Raw genomic sequence first — 21,501 nt, forward strand, 5'->3', positions numbered from 1 at the left:
AGTAAATGGGCAGACAACTCTGCAGCAGCAATCAGGTAGCAAGAGTGGCCACAGAGGGAAGAGCCAGAAGCCAGGCTGCACGGAGAGGCTGTGGCGATCCCTACCTCTGGGATGCGGACGCTGTAGGGCTGGTTGTGGAACCGCGGGGCGTTGTCATTCACATCTCCAACTTGGATGTTGACTGTCCCTTTGATCACCTACAGTCACAAGGATAACAACAGGGAGTGGGTGTCAGCTTTATGCACGGATTTAAAACCTAAAGCAAACTTGTGGCTGCTTTTTCTGACTTGGGCTTTTGGCAAGCAATGGCCAGGGGTGACCCCACTCCCCAGACCCCTCCTGGCACAAAGCAGAAGGTCCTCTGGTGACCCACACTCATCCTTCCCATTCCCCTCTGCCCATGCCACAGACCGTGAAATGAGAAGTCACACTTACCCCTTGGCTGTCACTGACAGAAAATTCAACCGTGAATTCTGACTTTGTCTGGAAGGGAAGGAGGAGAAAAACATATAATTAAAGATACTGTAGTGTTTATCTGCAGATGGCAGGCTTGGGACTTTTAGCCAATATTATTACATGCAAAATGCTTTCAGGACCTTCAAGAAGAGAAGGGGCGCTTGAGTGCAATTACCTACACTGGGTAAAAAATGCTGAGAAATATTAATGCCACTGGGGCTCCAGTGTATTTCACAGGCACAGAGAGCCGCTCTGCCCTGGGTCAGGAGGACGCAGAGACTGAGGAACCAACTCCCCAGCTAGCAGTTGAGCCCTCTAAACAGACAGTGAGGCTAAAGTGGATGAGAGGAGCCCGTTGTTTAACATTCTGTGGAGTGCCAGCAATACAACACAGTCTCACTGAGGACATCTAAATCTTGCTGCTGCTTTCCCAACTTACCCGCCAAGCAGCAGTTCTTAGGATATCACATAGCTGGGAACACTGGGATAAGCCCAGGGTGCGTAGCAAGAACTAGCTGAAATCCCATAAATCCATTTTAAAAAAAATGACCATGCAGTCTTCTCTGCCCCTCATTGCTTGAAGTAAATTAGCAGCTTGGTCTTAAATGGCAAAATACTGAAGTCACTGGTGCTGGGGTGAGGGACAAATGTGGAAGAGGGGATTATTCTGGTGTCAGGGCAGGAGGATAATTCTAGTGGAGGCAGACGTGCTCTTCCTGACCTTTCCTTTCCACCAGTGATTGTTTCACTCACGTTTTACCAAGCAGCCACGTAGGGATGAACAGCAGGACTTGGACTACCACACCTATCTGATACCCATGCACAGTCTTGTGTTTCAGTTCCCCACTGCCAGCAAGCCCTTCCTCCTCCAGCATTCCTTCCCACCCCCTGTGCCTCTGCCCTGTCTGAGCTGCTAGAGCACAGCAACTTGATGTTTCTAAAGCATCATGCTGGAAGGGCTGAAAAGCAGGCTTGAAACAGCTCTCCATGCTGTGGATTTGGTTGATTTATTCCTAATAAGAACGGCTCAGGGACAGGCAGCAGCAACTGGTGCCCAGACCAAGAGCTCTGCTTACATCAGGGTAGCAGTTCATCTTGGAGCCGTGTTTGGGGAACAGCTCACCAGAGCGTGCACCCCTCCTGCCCCCAAGTCTCCCCCCCATCCAAACAGCTGGGGAATTCATCCTGAAAAAGTCTTTCCTAGCTCCTGCCTTGGGGCAATGCTGACAGGCAGAACGAAGAGCTGAAATGCCAATGGAGAGGAGAGTGTCTGCTTCTTGTGACATCCCACCCTGCTACGTCAGTGTCCTTCACCCCCGTTTCCCCCCTACCCACGGGTACCACCACGAGGGACAAAGCAGTAGGGAAGAAAGGAAAACCAGGAGAGAAAAAACAACCTGTTGAGCATTTACATTTTAAAAACTTGATAAAATAATCAGAGAAAGCTGCCACATGCTAATTTCTGTCTCCACCCTTCATTTTAGCACATACTTTTTTTAGACTCAGGGTTTGTCTCTTTTTAAAAAAACGTGTTTTCCTTCTAGCATTCATGGCAGTGAAAAAAACATTTTAAGAATTGTTTTCCCTCTATACTTTCGCTCCTTCCTCTTTTTCTGTATTTTCCTTTTTCCTGCATTGTTTGTGACTCCCTCTCTCTTTTCAAGTCTCTCTTTTTCTCCTCCATTGTACAAAAATTGATCTCTTGCTTTTATTTCCCCACCACTTTTCTTGCATGTTTTCTCTCCCTTGACTTTCTGATCACATGCATCCAGGCCAGCATTCTCTGCTCCCAGCATGCTGTCCACCTCCACCCCTTCCCTCCCACACCATCCTGCCTCCTCCATCGTAAATTGTCATTTACACCTTTCAAATATACACCTTACATCCATACCAACCTATGCATATGTCTGTCTTCACCCTCTTCCATGTATCGCTGGACTTTGAGCCCCTGGGATCAGTTGATAGGTGCAGGTTCCTCTCACAGTTCAGCCCAGCCATGCATGCAAGTTCTGCTCAGCTCCTTCCCACCCTCCATCAAAAGCCATCTAAATCTATTGATCACCCTCCTTGGCTTAAGGCTGTTATCATAAGTATTGGGAAGCGGGAGGCATTTAAATGAGAGAAGAGTTATGACTCATGCCGGCAGCTGTTGGCACGGGGAGGTGGAGGGGAGAAGGGTGAAGAAAAACGTTTTATTTTTCTAGAGCCTTGTTCTTAACGCTGTGAAATTGTGTTTGCCTTCGCTCAGCCCCACTCCTCCGCATCCCCACACCCGGCTGGCTCCGACCAGGACTGTCAGCACCTGAGGTGTCTTAATGGGCTTTATCTTCACAATGCTGGCATTGGAAAAAGAAGCACTAAACACAGGCAACAGGAGCACAGGGAAAGTAAGCACTTTGCACAAGCTATGTAGTATTTCCCCAGTCTTACCAAGCTCCTGTCCAAGTACCTGTGCTATCCCTTCCTCCAGGAATGTAGCAAGAGCCAGGGCTTTTGTAAAACAGGCACCTGGGTTAGATACCCTGTCTTTGCACACCAAAGCTACCATTGAAAACAGGGGTGTGAAACAGCTTTGAGACAAGAAAATTTAGCAGCCGGCAGCCTGAACACACAAGACGATGAAAAGTCATTATGAAATTGAATAAGCGGGGATATCTCACCTCTCTTCACATATTGCTTTCAATAGTAAAAGGATTTAATTGGAATATAGGTTTAAAGAAGGGGTCTGTAAATTTCCCTGAATGTATGAGCATCCTGCTCTTTGGTAGATCATCTCCATTTACTATTTTCTTTACTTCCGAACTCGTAGATATTATTCTGCGACCCAGGAAAACCAACAAGCTGGAGGACCCTGCTTATTCCCCCTCCGTCTCCACAGTGGGGGCTAGGGACAGACCCTGATGGGGCCACATCAGACACCTGGTTTCTCAGCTCCATGGGGGAACACCACCCCGGCTGCATCTCAGCTGCCACAAAAGGTGGAGAGCCACCATTTATGCCAGCAGAGACATTTTTCCCCTCCCCTCAGCATACGATGCTCTCAGCAGAAAGCAGCGTCACCTCTCTGTCCAAGGGCTGCCTGAGCCAGACAACACCGGTCACACTCTCCACTGCAAAGAATCGGCTGGCCTCCTCCCCAACCACGCCAAAGACCAGCGGGTCGTTGTCCAGGTCCCGGGCCAGCAGCTGAGTCACTGAGGAACCTAGGAGAGATGGAAAGGAAAGAAATCATGAGCGAAACGGGACAGAAAGGGAAGAAACCCTGAAAATACTCAGTTGTTCTGCATTCCTTGATTAAGTCATCCTCAAACTATTTTCCTATGGTGTTACAATGTCTCAAACATTTATACAGTAGCAAGGGGAGTCAAGATGCGTGTGGGCCTGCTGCTCTCTCTGGCACAGATAAATTGTATGACAACTCCTCTCCTCCCTCACCCTTATCAAAAGGTAAAGTCACATTAGCTCAGCAGAAGCACGGCCATCTCGGGCACTAGGGACAGTGTAGGAAGCCATACCTCTTCTGGGTAAGCACCTACCCGCCTCTGTCACTCTCGCCCCTGCCAAGGGGAGCCACCAGCAGATACAACAACATTTCCATGTTAAAAGCAAACACCCCAAGACCAAGAGCATAGATGTGATGGCCACAGGGCCTGGAGCCAGACACCAGCCTGGGGTTTGTGTTAAACACCGCAGCTGCAGCAAGTGCTGGTATCTTTGACATAGGTGGAGCCCACACACCCAGCCAGCGCGACAGATGCCAGGAAAAATCCATCACTACATTCTGCCAAACCATGCTTGAAACCATCCTCCGCAGCATCCTGAATACCCCAGCCAACAGGGGCCTTGCTCAGCCATCCCTTGTGGGCGTGCAGTTGCAAACGTCTCTTCCTGACTGAACCCAAGAGGTAACCTAGACCCTCTGAAGTTGCTGTATGGGACACACGTGTTCTCTTTGCAATCTCCACGCTACTCCCAGAGCAAGAGGACTTCTACTGCTCTGAAAGCAAGTGACAGCCACCACCCTTGGAGTATCATTTCAGCCCCATAAGAACCTCCTCAGATCATTTTGAACCTGTCCATGACACCTCTGAGTGCATTCAAAGTCTGATGTGATGGGTAAACCATGGCTGGCTGCCTGTCTCCCACCCACCCAGCTGCTCTCAGTCCCCTCCTCTGCAGGATGGGGGAGAAAATAGGAAGGAAAACACTGGTGGGTGGAGATAAGGATGGGAAACGTCCTCTGCCACCTGGCACCAAGGATGGGGGTGGGACAACCTCTGCATGAGCTGTCCATAGCAGTATAAGAGCACACCACAACCCCAAATCATCTGGACAAGGAGAATGGATGCCAAAATTTCATCCATCTGGGAAGAGGAGGGAAGCTCCATCAGACCAGAGGCCAATTGTGGCAGTGCAGCTCGGCAAGCAGAGCGACCCAGGCAATTACCTGCTGGTTGGCCTGACATCAATCATAGCAGAAATAATGGAAAAAGCTGATATTAGATTCCATTAATAAAGAATTACACGATCAGAACATAATTAATGCCAGTCAGCAGGATTTTACGGAAAATAGGCCTTGTCAAACAAACCTGATTTTATTCTTTGATGAGATTACAATTTTGGCAGATAAAGGTAACTGCAAAGAAATAATAGACTTTTGTAAGTCCTTTGACTTAGCACTGCATGACTTTCTGACTAAAAATTTAGCACTGTAAAACCTTGACAAAGTGCATTCAGGTGAGGACCCAGCTGCCTGACAGGTCCCAAGGCCACCAACCATGGTCAGAGGGACATCCTACTGTGACATGAAATTTCTGTCAGTACAAACTTGGGTGACAGCACAGCAAATAACGGGAAGGACTAAGCAGCTAGGTGAAGTGCTTAGTAATTTGTGCTTGTTTGGTAAAAATCTGTTTTCACAACCCTGCTCCAAAGATCCTTGAAAAAGGCTGGTGGACCACAGCTACAGAGGATGACATCCCAAAACCAGCCATTCTGGCAGGGCTGGGGGTCCAAGCATGCAAGGAGCTCTTTCCTTGCCCTGGCTGGCAGAGTTGCAGTGCAATTTGGGCACTTGAAGTAGCGACTTTGTGAGTATATAGCCTGTTCTACTAAGAGTTCTATTCTGCAAGCTGCTTGGCTGGCCACATCATCTTTAGGACTAGATGCCACAAACATTCAAGAGCTAGCAAAAGTACTTTACTCTTAACAAGGGCTTTAAAAGCTTGAACTGTTTCATTTATGACAGAGTGAGATGACTTAGGCCATCTCTAGCACAGCCATGAAGAGGACAATATGTAAGACATAAGATGAGCAAGAAAGCGCAGCAAGACTCAGCACCCAAACCTAGACGAATTTCTATTAGAAGGACTATCAGTTGTTTTAAAAAGAGCAACTACAATTAACTACCGGGAAAAAAAAATTCCTTCCACCAACACAGGTGCAAGTGAGTGATGGGTCACGATCAAAGACCTGAAAACAAGAGTCCTTATCCAAGCCACTGTGATCAGCCAGTTCACCCGCAACATTCCCATCTCTTCACTGAAGCCAACACTGGAGATACAAAGTGATCTTACCCTGGCTCAAACCTTGGAGCTTTGATATGAAACAAGCTATTAACTTGGTTTTATTTTGGAGGACATCCGAAGCCATCCTTAGCAAAGGTTTCTTTGCCCCAGGACACAAGCAAGACTGACTGTCCCCATGGCAGAGAGCGCCAGTAACTAGGACAAGATAGGGTCATACCTCTCTATTCTGCCAAATTTGATGGGAGAAACAGAGTTTCCCCCTTTACATCTCATTCAAAAACCCTAGATCAATAGGGTATTTGCAATTCCCTGGGGAACTGCCAATACTTCAAACTCCAAAAGGTCTCAGTTGCATCTCAGTGTAAGGGAAATCATCTTAAAAATCCTGCTGAGTATGAAAACCATGTCCTACCCTGTTCTAATCATAGTCACATTCATGGTTTGTGTGCTGCAAACTCACTTGCACAAAAAAAACAAAACGATCAGCCAGCAAACGAACATTTAAACTCTTCTCTGTCTCTTCACGTCACAGCTACGTACCACTGTCAGCGAATTTAGTTCCTAAATTCAGGATAATCTGGAGAACAAGACAAGGCATTTCTGGGCAGAGTGCATCATCCCACCCGCATTCTCACTCCTGCCTGCAAGACATGCAGAGTTAGATCCCTGTGAAACAGCATGCTGACCTGGACTGCTCTCTGGTCCAGGCATATCAAAATCAAGGACAGATTTAGTGGTTAAGAGGAAAGGGAAATATGTAAGGAACATTCAGCACCTATACCCTCCTCCACTTTTCTTTCCTTTTATTTGTTAGAAACAAGAAACTTCATTGGGACATAGATAACGTAGCTCAGAACATTAAAGCGCAAGCTGCTCTGTATCACAGGAAAACACTATCTTAAACAAACCCTCAGAAATGAGGGACCAAAAATTAAGAGCTCTTTTACCCATTCCCCTACCTGTCCATCAGACAGTAATCACCATCCTAACTTAAGAGGACCTCCAAACTCATTACAGACAAAAAACCCCACACCGTGTATAAAATACAGATCAAAATAACAACTTAAATAGAAGATAATAAGAAACAGATCCCTGAAATAAGAAATGAGATTTCACAATCGCTTTGTCATTTGTTATTCTGATTTTTGCAAGCTTTAACTTTGAATAAGGTAAAGTTTAGGCACGTGGTAGAAACCAGGTGTGTAGGATGCAGTGAGAGAGGACCACAGCAGAGCACACTGGGCTCCTTCACCACTTCCACCACCACGATAAAAGTTTCTGCGAGCTACCTTCCACCAATTCCTTTAGCACTGATTTATTTATTTAGGGCTACAAGGATGGTGAGGGGACTGGAGCATCTCCACTACGAGGAGAGGTTGAGGGAACTGGGCTTGTTCAGCCTGAAGAAGAGAAGGCTGCGAGGGGACCTTATAAATGCCTACAAATATCTGAAGGGTGGGTGTCAGGAGGATGGGGCCAAGCTCTTTTCAGTGGTGCCCAGTGACAGGACAAGGGGCAATGGGCACAAACTGAGGCACAGGAAGTTCCGTCTGAACATGAGGAGGAACTTCTTCCCTCTGAGGGTGACGGAGCACTGGAACAGGCTGCCCAGGGAGGTTGTGGAGTCTCCTTCTCTGGAGATATTCAAGACCCGCCTGGACAAGATCCTGTGCAGCCTGCTGTAGGTGACCCTGCTTCGGCAGGGGGGTTGGACTGGATGACCCACAGAGGTCCCTTCCAACCCTACTATTCTGTGATTCTGTGATTTCATCCTACTTTTCCCCCCGTATCATATTTCCCCTCTCAATTTACTGCACTAAGGAAGCAGGAACAGACTGGCTGCGTAGCACAAGGCAAACACACTCAGCTGGAGCACCTGGGCTATGGTCACCATTCAACAGACCACAAGAAATCCCATTTTCCAGGGTGATCACAGAGAAGGTGCTGTTGTCCCACCCATAGGTGCAGCCAGACCAAGGCAAACACCCAACAGCGACACTCAGCTCTGCAGCCAGACTCCGCACTCTCTTTCATGGAAGGAACACAGAAGGAGTGCAAAAGTAGTGCTAGCATCTTCACATAAGAGTGCCTGTATGATTGGGAAATCACCAAAAAGAGAAGGGTCCTGTTCGGACAGGGCATGCAGAGTCCAGGGAGCTCCACATCTGTCAGAAACCCATCTCAGGACACCTGCAAAGAAAAATAACATGGCCCAGCTCTCCCCAGGCCGTACTGAGGATGCTCTTTGAGCTGCCACAAGCCCAAGCGCCGACCTGGCTTTTGGGAGGGCTGAGGAAACAGGGACAAATTATCCTTTCGCAGTGCAAAGTTACAGGCTCCATTTGTTTCTCCTCAAAAATCAGACAGGGCAGTTAAGTGTCTTGATTCCACCAGATAATCACAATTTATCTTGTCTCCTTTTGCCTCCTTTCTCTTAATCATGGTTACTTCTTCCTCTTTCTCACAGATACACAGATTTTATTCTTTCTCCAAGTCTTGAACTTTGATTAACCTCAGCAGCTTTTTTTTTTTTTTTTTGTGGTGGTGGTGTTGCCTCTTGTTTTGTTCCCGCTAGGATTTTATTAATTTTTTTAAATTTTTTTTTGAAGTTTGGCTGCCTTATGGGGTGTACTTTTCCCCATTCAGTGTCTTGCTTTCAGCTGTAAACCTGTATATTTTTCTTGCCCTTCCACTTTGCCAAGGAGGAAAGTAGGAAAAGGGGCTGAGCCCTCCCAATTCCTCTCGACTGGTTTTGCTTTCAGGAGTGGGATGAGAAAGGAGAAAAAAATCCCAAACTCTCTGGGAGGATCCTGGGGCTGGTGGAGGGTTTTGGAAGCACCAAGCTCCAGGGCCAGGGAAAGAGAGTCAGAGGATAAGGAAGCTGCCAGAGCAAGATGCTGACACAGTCTGTGCCGAGGTGGGTTGGCGTGGGAAGGAGGGCACTGGGATCCAACAGAAGCAGCAGGTTCACTGATTAGCTACTTAATAAGATGCTTTCTTAAAAGGTCTGATCCATACCCAAATGGAGTTAATAGGAGTCTCTCCGCTGACTGTGCTGGCTATTGGGGTCAAGACTTCAGGCATCAGGTACACTTTAGTATTAAAAGCATTTTAATCTCCATTTTTAAAAGCCAGTGCCTGTTTGTCCTCGGCTAATCATTTCTCACTCCTCCCAAGCTCTGGATCATATCTGTGGGCACAGTCACCATGCAGCTTCTTGGCTCCCCGCCTTCTGCCTCCACTACCAAGAGCAGTCCGGAGCCTGCCAGCGCCACGGGCACTCAGCATACAAGCAAGTGACTTTGCAGGATAAAAAGCCAGAAATTTCTAAGTAGCAGTGGCAAATGGATCAGAGGTACCAGGCACGCTGGGGAGGGAAGCAGCAGAGAGACAGCACTCATACCAAGAGCAGTGCCTATGTTCCTGGATCAAGGTCACTACCTGGCAGAGAGAGCCCTCAGTTGCTATTTAACTTCTCAAACCAGCACAAATTTATCTACATAAAAATTATTTTAGTGTCCATGCCCTGCAGCAAGGAGTCCTCTTACATGAAGGCCACCACCACGCTTTTGCTTCAAAGTAGCCACCACCGGATTACCTTGGCTCCTCCCTCCTCCCTTCCTTGGAAGGGAGATGGGACAAACGCATCCCATTCATTTCTCCCACAATGCTCCTGATGTTAGCTGCTAGCTGGCAGCCCTGCCTTCCTCCCCCAGTCGCCCCAGCACAAGCATCTCCAATTAGCCCAGTTCATCACAGCAGGCTGGCCTCCGATTCACTTGGTGTCAGGATTTTGATGGATCTGATCTTGAAATTCAAACCCTGTTCTTCTCATTTGTCACCTGCCCCCTTTTCTTTGCCTGTAATTCATTTTCTCTTTCACCTTTCAGAAAAAAAAAATAAATGCAGAAAAAAACATTTTCTGTGATGTTTTCCCAAAGATTTTTTTAAAAGAAAAGATGAAATGCCAATATTTCTGTGCTGCTGAGCAATCCTACGATATGCTACCTGAGCAATGTGAGGGAGAGGAAAGGACAGTGACTCCCTAGCAAGGAATACAAAGTAAAATCTAGTTTCAAGCAGGAGGCCACAAAAAGTGGGAGCAGCTCCCGTGTTTGGTACAAGGCCCCATTGCTTTCCCAGAGAGGACAAGCCCAGAGCTGGGGACAGAGCATGCACAGGTGACCCCACCAGATGCAAATGGGGGTATGTGAGTGAGGGGGGCTAAGAGAACCACCAAAGCACACTTGGGCTCAAGAAATCTCTTGCAGGCACCATGGTCTCTCAGTCTTCACTCCTACCTTCCTCCCAATCAGTCCCAGTCTCCTGCAGCAGTTTCCCTGTCTGTGCCATAGATTACACAAAGAAGTGGGCTCCCAGAGCCTAACCACCACATACATGCTCCAGACCACTACTGCAGGGAAGACCTTGCTCCTCGCAGCTGCAGCTCATCTTGGGTGAAAATTAATAGCCAAACTCCTGCCACGCAAGCTCACCAAGATTACCCTCTGCCCAACATCATTCAGATATGCTCAGGGAGCACACCGCAGGTACAAGGGCAATCCGCTCATCTGTCTCCAAGCCCTTCTCCCAAAGCAGGTGGCTGCGAGTTCATTTCATAAACACGACCTCAACAGATACTCTTTGGCCTCCTTCTTAGAAAGGGTTCAACCACTTGAGCCAAAACTTTCCAGAACGACTCAGCAAAGAAAGTTTCCACTTCTACAATTCAAGTTGAGCTCAACATTACACACTTCTCTTTCCAGGCGCTAATGGGAAGCATCAGGTTACCCCACCACCAAGGCTGCCTCCACTCCAATTGCTGTGCTGCAGAGCAAGTGAAAAAGGGCAGGGAGACACCAGCACCTTTTAAAAAGGCTCTCATAATAAATAAAAGGACAGAAGAGCAGATTCTGACGCTAGAATAATCAGGTCTTCGCCAGTTGTGGGGAAAAAATGCCCACGACAAGCTGCTCTAGGAACCGTGTGAACTACTGCCATCAACCATCATGTACAGGAGAGAAAGGAGCCAAACACAGAGATGACAGAGAAGAGGGAAAACAAATCTGTGCAGTCAAAACCATTTCTGAGTGAGTTTATCAAGCTGGGAAGTGAAAGGCACAGCAGAGTTTTTCCTAGCTCCTCGGATGCTCAAAGCCAGAGCAGGAGAGAAAGCCTGTAATTTCTCTGCTGTATTTCGTTATTTTAAGTGGGGAGTCAGTGGCGAGATGGAATCCATAAGCAGACCTGACAGCTGCTGGTAAACCTCAGAAAGAAGCATTGCTTGCCTCCATTCCCCCCCAGCTCTTGCAGAGATGTTTATAAGGGTGTTCAAAGCTGTTTAAAGGGAAGAGCGCAGCAGCAGGTAAAGCAGAGCCAAGCATTCACACCAAGAACAGTCGTAACAGAGGGCTTTTTTGGTTTACTTTGCTATTTACTGAACACTTCCGTTAACTTTACAAGGGAAATGAGAGTGATGAAAAAAAATTCAAAAACCAAGGGTATTTTGAACTTTCTTGACATTATAATTAAACAGAATACCTGAAGCTCTCCTGGTAGATGCTGTGCACACAGCCACCAGGCTGCTGGCACACACACAGGCAGAGAAATGGCACCCTTCCAATTAAAGTCAACACCTATATCAACACAGTTAAGACGGAACAATTTCCCTCCATCAGCCTTCAAACAAGTCTTACAGCACCACAGACACCAAGCAAGCTCTCCAAAACCTGTTTAAAACGTATGTCTTCATGCCAGTGCCATGCCTCCACAGCGGGCAGAGGTCTCAGCCCTTGCTCCTTTGCTGGCACCACTGTGGCTTGGAGGTAGCATATTATTAACCAAAACTCTCTCACCAAACTGGCGTATTGCTGCCAAAAATTGGTATACGCCTTAGTACCACTGTGGCCTCTCCAGACCTGCCTGAGAAAAGAGGGATTAAAAAAAATGCTCACCCCGGGGCAAACCGCCTGCAAACAGCAGTGGGCTCATGGGGTGCCTGCCTCTCCTTTCTCCCTGCCTGCTCAGGCAGGGATCCAGCGATTCCTGCCCTCTGGTTCACTACCGAACTCACAGCCCTTCCCCCTGGGACAAGGGAGAACATGGATAGTCTGCAAAAGCTGAAAGGATTGTTGTTTCCACTTGCTTGGGAAGGAGTAGGCTGTACATCAGCATGAAAGAGGGAATATAATTGCACCAAAAAAAGCCCAAACATAAGAGTAAAATAAGAAAATAAAGAATTGTAAAAGAAGGAGTCTGGGTCTGTTAAGATATTCCTGGTGTGAAAAAAGGTTCCCATACTTAAAAAGTCCTCTTAAAAATAATTTCCTCTCTGCACTGCCTGGGAGCCTCATAATTACCAACAATGATCACAGACCCATTCATTTCATCCTAAAATTAATATATCACGTTCAGAATGATATCACATTAATTTATCACAAGATTTATGAAACTTACACTTTTTTCTAATGAGATTTATGCAAATTCTGCTCCATCCATTGTTTGCACCATAAAAAGAAAGTTCCCTCACAGAAGCTGCTCTGTCAAAAAGTCTCATTCACTTTTATTGATATCTGTCCTTCCCTCTTCATCCCCACAACAGGTGGGGGAAGGAGAGGAGCTGTTTCCACCTGGGGTGTGATCCTGTTCCCAAGCAGAGCACAAGCGAGGAGAGCAGCCCCATCACACGGATGAGGTCTGCAGGTGAGCCAACCATTCAAGGCACTTAGTTTTAAACTGATTTTAAAAGGAAATTAACTGGTGGTTCATGCACACCTTTGTCTGAGAAGGGTCAGAGAGCAAGAGGAGCAGCGGGGAACTGTGAAATTAAAGTACTGAGACTTTCCAGAGTGGGAAGTCTGTGCTTGGTAAACTTACAGACTCAATACAAAAGATGGGGGGGGGGGGGGGGGGGATAATAATCCGCAAGACAAGCATAAGCACGGAGCATTGTGGGGTTATAAAGGGGGAAATCACACAAGATTAACTTGTTATTTTACAGCAGAGCTATAAACTGAAGACAGGAATGCACAAGATGTCCCATCAGTCCAGGAAAGAACTCGGTGTATCGCTTTACAAAGCCTGAGGTTTCCTGAAGACCGGGGCAACTCTCAAGAGCATAAGGCAAGACGGTACAAAGCAGGCAAGACTATTTCCAGTTCAAACATGGCAGGAACACTGCCTTCATATCCAAACACTGCCAACTGGAAATCAGACAGAGATCTTCATCAATACCCACACAGCTTAGCCTAGGACGCTGGGGAAGGCGATTCTTGAAAAACCCAAAATATTAGATGCAGCCTTGATCCTTGGAGCTACCCTCACGTGACAAACCACTAGTCACAAGACACACGTGTAGGGGTGGGAGGGGGCAGGATAAACTGAAAAAGCAAAAGAAAACAGAAATCTGGGGTTAGCAGAAACTTCACAGCAGCAAAATCTACTGAGGTGTTAAATAATGGCAAAAGGCCCCAACATTGCCTGGGGGCTTTTAAAGCTGGCCTGGAAAAGCTGCTATAAAAATGATCCTGGAATAGCCCCAGAAGCACTGACTAGACAAGATCCAACCCCCAATTTTAGCAGCTTGGGGAGCGGAAAGGAGGGTGATCCACACCTGTGAAGGCAAACCCATACCTTCTGCGTGGCCTTGCTGCCAAAAATCTCCATGAGCACTGCTCCACGCCACCTCGCGCCTGACTCCGAAACACCCAGAACACTATGTGCACGCCTGTCCCGGCTCACTCCTCAAGGACAATCTAGCTAATACAGTCTTGATTAACATTTCTGACATAAAGTTTAAACCCTAAATCCATAGAATATCCTTTTCTAATTAATTTTTGAAATAAGAAAGAGCCCAGAAGAAAAATATTTCCTTTGTTGCTTCCTGCCTTCTCGCAACCTCCTCACCTCCATCCATAAAGAAAAGAGTTCATTTTTTAACTAATTCAACACTCATAGGTCAAAGGAAACTGTCACAGGTACCAGCATGGAGGGAAACACCACCCAGTTCTCCTCTGTGTGAACATCACAGCTCAGTAACAGGCAGAAAAACAAGATCATCAGTGATGGCAAGACCTTCGTCCTCACCCTGGTTTCCCTCCCAGTGCCTGAGCACTGGATAAGCTGCAGGACAGAGGTGGAGACCGCTAGAGAGGACTCAGAATGCCTGGTCACTGATGAGATACTTAACTTTCTTCCCTGAATGCCATTTTAGAGGCCAACTTTTTGAGGACAAACACCTACCTTGATGCCCAGCTTTTAGAAGACCACACTTCTCTGAAAAATGGATATGCACGTGGGTGGGACACCCGCTTAACTCACAAACCCACTCACCAGAGGCTGCACAAGTACTTTCACAGCAGGCACTCCCAGCAATGACCACGACCACCCTCTCCCCAGCAACCTCCCTGGCAAGTCACAGCCCAACACATGAGAAGGATTCGCACCACAAGAAACATAGCGTTCCTACAGGTTTCATTAAAATAATAGCTGAACTAGGGAAAAGTAAGTGTCCCTCCTTAGGGTCACAACCCCCCCCCCCCCCTTTTTTTTTTTTTTTTTTTTTTAAAAGATGTGGTTGCCAGCTGTCCCATCAACAAGAACTAGCCAACCAGCACAGGCAGGGAGCAGGACATCCCACCTCTCTTGGGGCAGCTAAGTGTCCTCATGGACATAGTGGAAGACCTTCTTCCCAGGAGTTATACTGTCCATGTGCAGAGATAGGGTTTTGAGAAAACTCCTCCAAAACAACCACTCCAAGCTGTTCCTTGAGGGAGACTCTAAATTAATGGGATCTTGAGGTCAGAACCGCATGGCTGGGGGCTTTCTGTAGTGACTGATGTTAGTGTAGAGTTATCGCACTCCCAAACACAAGAAATTACGCCAGCTGACCAAACAGGTTGTACAAACAAGCGCAGAGACTAAATCCTCAGCACCACAGTGCTGGAGTCAGTCCTGTTTGGGGAGCAGAAGGGCAAAGGACTAATTTTATGAACAGAGACAGGCAAGCTTGCATTTTGACTGCCAGCTGGAAAGAACAGAGATAACAAGAGATTCCTGATTCTGCCAGAGAAACCGTGACACCACGCAAAGACCTTCACAGGTCAGAAGAATTGTTTCAGCAGGTGACTTGTTGCGGTTGCCCTTTTTGACTACCGAGAGGTGTCCTGCCAGCTAAAACCAAGTAGCAGCAGGGATGCTGTGCACCCATCTTTTCAGAGGCATCTTTCAGTCGAGCATAAAGACTAGGTAACCAGCAGAAGTGAGCCATGCACTCTCATAGGAAAGATTAGACAAGGTTTGCCTAGGGGATAATCAAGCCAAAACATGCCACCAAGGCACACAAGATGTTGCCTTCCCTCCCCGAAAGGGAGGCCCAGAGCAGGTGGAAGACTGAGAGTTACCGTATGTCCAGAGAGTACCAACCAGCTCGGATGACTGGGACAGTAGTGAGGACTGAAACCAAATCGTAGCTCCAAGGATTACTTTTACTTAGTGGATGCAATGAACTAACAGGAGCTCCACTGAGATCATTCAGATGGGAGTCACCTCTCCTCAACTTGGAAAAACAGGGGTACATGTCCACTACCACCTCCCACTCAGTGCAGAAAGCAGGAGGGCAGAGAAGGCAAGAAAATGCAGCTGACCCAGCATCCTTGAGTTTATTGCTTCTCTTTAGCCATACCAAGCTTTCTAGAAATACACTGGGACAAACAGCAGAAAAGCAGGACACCCAAAAGTCCAGTTAATGAGGTGCTTTGCTACTTGGTGTAAGTAAATGATTTATGAATAAGATGACACATGCACTAGTTTGCATCTTAGCCAGACAAGGTAACATAGCTTTGTGTTAATTAGAAAGGAGAAGCTGTTCTGCAATTAATATGAGGTCAGAGATAAAGCTCGTTAGATTGCACTGCCTACAGGCTAGGTCCCAGGACCGTCCTGGCATTGAGCAGGACTGCATGACACTTATAGTGTGTAAGAGAAGACATGCCCAGGACAGTACGGCAACGATGCCAGCAATGCTAACGGAGAAGCCATGTGAATATCGGTGCAGAACGGCTCCATCAATGGCACATCGGTATGACACCAGCTGTGCTCCAGTAACAGGGATGAGCCAAAGTGTAAAATGCCACCTCTGAAATACTACTGCCGAGAGCCACTTCCTCCACCAGCAACCCTGTCAAGCTGAGAGGCTGATCAACATGAATGGGGAAAAGAAAAAAGGAAAAAAAAAAAATGAACAAAAACTGTCAGCAAATTTTACTTGCTCAAGTGAAGTTTGAAGCGGGATTCATTCACGTTTTGTTTGAAGTCTCATCTGCGCCTTACAAAAGACAAAACATCCCCAAGGCTCTCAGTCTCCCAGGGCATACAAAACCTTTAGTGCTACAGCTTGCCTGTGGCCCAGCTGCTCCGCTCTCCGAACCGTTCAGGGGAAGAAATAAATATTGCCATCCTCAGCCCAAATACTGCAGGATGTTTTGCTCTAGCGCAAGCATGCTTTGGTACATGTGTCAAAGTCCTGATGACTGGTCAAAGCCAGAAGGAAATGGTACCAGTGGTCAGATTTTTGTCTGCAGACTTCAGATCTGTAAGCAAATTGGCCTTGGACTGTCACCGTAACTCTCTGAGGTTTCAAAACATGTACCGGGTGATGGATTCTGCCTGGTTAAAATGAAGATGCAGTGAAATCCCTTCTTGACTTATCTTGCTGGAGTTGAGTTAGCACCTCTTAATCTCCATGATATGGCTGCAGTAAAAGCAAGACTCACAGATATGGGCCAGAAATTTGAAGCCCAGGGTGGCCAGTTTTGGAAAGGTTACATTTTCTGCCTTACCCCCTGAAAAGCCAACTAAATGCTTAAGTGAACCAAGAGAAACAATCAGACGCTTGGAAGACTCTCCACAAAGGTGACAGCCTGGGGAAATACAACGCAACTTGCCAACGCCTTTGTCCACTGGTCCTAGCCTTCCTGCCTTCCTCCAAGCACAACCCAACTCCATGGGGTTGGCAACTACTGCCGCATTTTGGATGGAGCATTTCCTACCACACCTCCTCCCTCCCTCTCAAATGCCAAAGAGAAGGTGGGGAGAGACTTGGCAGGTGGTGCCTGGGTATCTGAGGCACAAGCTTATCTGCGGCCCTGCCACAGTGCTGCAGTACATTGCTTGTTGATAAATGAGGCTATTTAGGAGCAAGTGATGCCAGCTTTACGGTTATTAATGATGCCAACGTGGAGAGACATTTAAGAGTGGCCCCGTGTTCTATTGTCCTCTCGCCTGTGAGTAATGGAGCACTTCAGCTACGGGGCTTCAAAACCAGCTTGGGCTGTTTAACAACAGAAACAAAATAAGACCGAGGGAAATGGATGGAGTACACTGGACTGATGATTCTAAAGCACTGATAAAGCCAAGCTCCTTCAGTAGAAGTTGGGCAGAGCTCCAGTCTGTACATGAAATTACATCGAGAGCATTCCCCCTTTCCAGCCACCAAAACTCTTCCACTCATCCCTGCAAGCTCTGAACAGCCATTACATAACACACAGCATCTTGTTCCCCCAATCTATGATCCTGTGCAGCAAACCCACCCAAACAAAAGGGAAAAGTCAAGCCGCAATAGCCTAAATTGGAAGAAGCAGCCGTCCAGCTGTCCTTGCAACACGTGGTACACCCCCGAGGACAGCAAGGGTGATATTTGTTGAAGCCTGAGAGGCTTTCACAGGGCCATTACCTCACTTTGCACGTCACAGATGTCTAAACGTGGCCAGGAGGACAATGAGCAAGAAATAAAGAGGCCGTTTATTGCAAGAGGAAACCTTGGAACAGAGCTCTGCAGGCACTGGTGGGAGTGCAAGGCAGAGAGCACAAGCACACAGTTGTAAACTTGTTTCTGAGTTAATATACCCACGAGTGTTTTTCTTTTGCTATGAAAGCATACTCTTCTGCAAACAAACATCTGGAGATCTGTTACAGCTGGACCATTATCCCTAGTGACTAAAGCATTCAATTAATTTAGCCTTTCTCATTTGTGAGTTGTCTAAAAATAGGCTTGAATTTGCAGGAATTTATTTGTTATTTGAATATATTCAGTGAATGGTTTATTAAAAGCACATTTCAGACAAAAAAATTCTTGCTAAATGCTGCTACAACTGTTGCTCTGAGTGTTGGCAACTTGCTGTTTGCACCCTGTAAATGGTCACTGTGGTCAGGTGGGAACACCTTTGCATCTTGATGGAGTGCAAGATACCTCCAGAAAGAGCTTTCCAAGGGTCTGTGGAAGCACCTGCACAAAACCATATCCTCATGCAAGTGCAGAGTGTTCAGCCTGCCTGAATTTCCTTAGAAACACGAAACAACTTGCACAGAAGTTGTCACAAAGAACAAGAATGGAGCTGAATACCAGAATTAATTGACTTCATGCAAACACCAGTGAAAACATCTCTTGGTAGCTTCTACAACAGCTTGCAAGCATCCACAGAGCTCCTTACTCAGGATCCTATCTGTGCAGGTGTGCTTTGTCTCCAAACTCCAGGGAACAATAGCTGCAGGAATTTCATCACAGCAGCAATAGAAAATGGGGTGAGAAAGGAAGTAGTGAAGGGCTGTTTCCAAGCCTGATGTAATCCCACTGGCGTGCGACAAACCCAGACTCCTCCTTGCCTATGTACCACAAATTGTAGCCTATACAGCACGTGTGACATGTCTGAAATCACAAATTCTCTGAAACAACAGTTTTAGTCTTCCACACCATGTTGCTCCCAGGCAGTTGTCTCCCTTGCTGCCACCAACCTTAGCTCCAGAGATTGCTCCATTTTGACAGAGGGTGAGGGGCACTCAACACCCTAAGTAAGTCTTTAATGTTTAAGAACATTTTTATGTGTAGGAGAAGTGAAATAGGTTTTTCGTGACCTTTGTCACCACATTTAGAGGACAGAGAAGCAAATATTGCACAGGGAAGCGGCAATGCTTGGAAAACCCTCATGTTGCAGACCTAAAGCTACATATGGCGAGGCAGCTGAACAGTAGCAGGCAGTACCCTGTCCTGGGGATGTCAGCAGGGCTCAGCTTTCATCCACCACTTTTACAAGCTGCCTTTTCTCTATAGTGTTACAGTCACTTTAGGGACAGGTAGAAGACCAGCCAGATGACCCAATTTTAAGAGATACCAAGTGGAAGATCTTGCAATTCCTGGTCCTTTACCCCACTGTACTGTCCAACAGTAGACTTCCCATGAGCTCCAGCCAAGTTACTGTGTTGTCACCCCAACAGGATTCCCAGCCTAAGGCACACGTCAGCCTGGGACATTCCCCATGGCCAAGGCAGCTTGTGACAGCCTGGCTGCGCGCAGCTCTTTCTGCAAGCTGGGTCAGAGCCGCAAGAGGTGGCTGAGTCTATGCACCCCTCATCTGGTCTCCAGCACAGCCCGTGCTCAAAAAAACTCCCTTAGTCACATGTAAAAACAAAGAACATTTAAAAATCCAAACTGAAAACAAAACTCCATGCTAAATCCCAGCTGCCGGGTTGTTTGAAGGCAAAAAGAAAGCAATCACTGAGGTTTCACAGACTGTTCTAAAAGTGGAAATCTGTGAAAAGTAATCCAACAAGTCACAGTTTTAGGCTTTTTCTTTCAATTGCTCAAAGTAAAGAGTTTCAAAGCTTTTGTTTCCCCTGAAGCCCTGATTGAGGGAGAAATGGATACTGACCATTGAATTCAGCATCTACTTGCCAACAGCTACTTGTACGCATCAGAGAAGTCCCAGCCACCCTCTGCCCCAACAGCTGCATCATGTATGCTGAGTATTTTTCCAGCCCCTTTGGCAGCACCAGCCTCTAACTCGCATGCAAAACAGCATCTCAGAAATCTCCTGTGCTTCTGAAGTACCCCCTCAGCCACCCACACTTACGCTACCAGCTCCTGCAGGCGAATTCAGCTTCCTTCTTTTGAAAGGCTTTGTACAGTGCTGTGCCGAATAGCACTGCGGACACGTGCCAGAAGGTCTGAGGGCCTGGTCTGGAAGCGATACCGGCTCAGACCACCATTCCCAAGAGGAAGAGCAGAGTTTAAACTTGGTATGCGTTCCTCTCCAGGGTGCAATGGAAGCATAGACAGGGCAGCTCAGTGCTAAGGTTTTAACTGGAAAACCTCCTTTGAGAGAATGGAACGTTTCCTGTGCTATTTTACCACTTCCTGGATGAAGAAAATCCACCCTGCTCTCTCCACCTGAAACTATGATTTGCAGACTGAGAGGCCACGGCCAGCTATTTGGCCCTACCAGGGTTCCTCAAGTCCTAATGCATCATACCTGAAAGGATGAGCAATCCTGCAGCCCGTGGGACGTTGCTCCAGTATTTGGCAGGTGCTGTCAATCTCCACAGCATGAGAGACAGCTAAAAACCTCAAAGGAAAACTCAGCCTACACTCAACTCCACCAAACCAACCATGCCACAGGCGCACACACAGCACTTCACTGGGGGCAGTGAGCACTTTCCTGCTATCAGCAAGAAATGCACCTCTCTTCCTCCTTCCTATTAAAGGACAGCCATTCTTCTTCTCCCTCTCTTTCGGTTGTCCTTTATTCTAACCCTTGTCCTTGGGAGGATGAACAAAGTACCCTGGCCTAGGTAGCTCCTAAAATTTCCTCAAATTTTGGCTGAGATTATATCTGTCATTATTAAGGAGTGCTAATAAGCCTTATTAACCATGAGTGAATGAGAAAGGAATAAGGGAAGGATTTTGCTAGGACCCAAAGTGCGAGAAATTCATAACCAACTTAATACCTGTACCAATAAGAGATATGCTCAGTCTATTTTAAAACCCTTCTGACTGTTTCCATAAAAAATAGAGAGGCTCTTTTCCTCTTTCAGAATTATTCATGAAGATAGTCACAAAAAAACCAAACAAAATAATGTCACCAGTTGCAACAGAGTTGTCCTCCTGTAGCGCGTGGCAGCTGGCTGGATGCTGGCATTATTCGCTGCTAACGTGGCATGGAACCAGCAGCAGCTCTTGCCGAAGGCAAGCCCGGTTTGGGCGTGCACAGCTGCACACCCAAGGAAAATCATAGAACAACTGATGTTGGAAAGGACCTTGAAGATCATTGACCCCAACTTTGCATGGCTCCAAGTGGTACCTGCAGCCTGCTCCTGAAGGGTGCAGGGCAGCTTGGGGTACAACAGAGAGACCGAGTACTGAAAAGGGTAGAGGGCAACATGGTGAATGAAACCCCCCAACCCTGGGCAGAGACAGGTTTCAGGACCGCTGTGGGATGCCCGTGCATGCTCCCAGCTGAGGATGTTCTCCCTTGTGCCCCCACACAAGCATGCTCGCGGGCTTCCTTCAACCTTCCTGCTTACAGCAGCAGCTTTCCGACATGCCTCCAAAATGACTGATGAGCCGGTAGGTTGTTTTTGAGCAACTCACGTGCCTCACCAGTGTGCAGGATGACAGACCTTGGGAACCTGGGCATTAATACTGGAGATTTATAGTCAAATCTGTCACGGTCGGGGAAGCTTTTCC

At 47.1% G+C, this 21,501-nt stretch overlaps 1 protein-coding gene across 6 annotated transcripts in view; it reads right to left on the reverse strand.

The window, feature by feature from the left end:
* CDH23 (cadherin related 23) overlaps positions 1–21,501 on the reverse strand; it is a 213,765-nt gene that overhangs the window by 157,903 nt on the left and 34,361 nt on the right. For all 6 annotated transcript variants that reach the window (XM_075423156.1, XM_075423157.1, XM_075423154.1 and 3 more), the window contains exons 4-6: positions 3,517–3,659; positions 436–483; positions 105–197 (exon numbers count right to left, since the gene is read on the reverse strand). In XM_075423156.1, coding sequence (XP_075279271.1) covers positions 105–197; positions 436–483; positions 3,517–3,659 — 284 coding nt within the window. The remainder of the gene's footprint in view (positions 1–104; positions 198–435; positions 484–3,516; positions 3,660–21,501) is intronic.

The sequence above is a fragment of the Opisthocomus hoazin genome, chromosome 6, assembly GCF_030867145.1.
Source record: "Opisthocomus hoazin isolate bOpiHoa1 chromosome 6, bOpiHoa1.hap1, whole genome shotgun sequence".
Taxonomy (NCBI): domain Eukaryota; kingdom Metazoa; phylum Chordata; class Aves; order Opisthocomiformes; family Opisthocomidae; genus Opisthocomus; species Opisthocomus hoazin.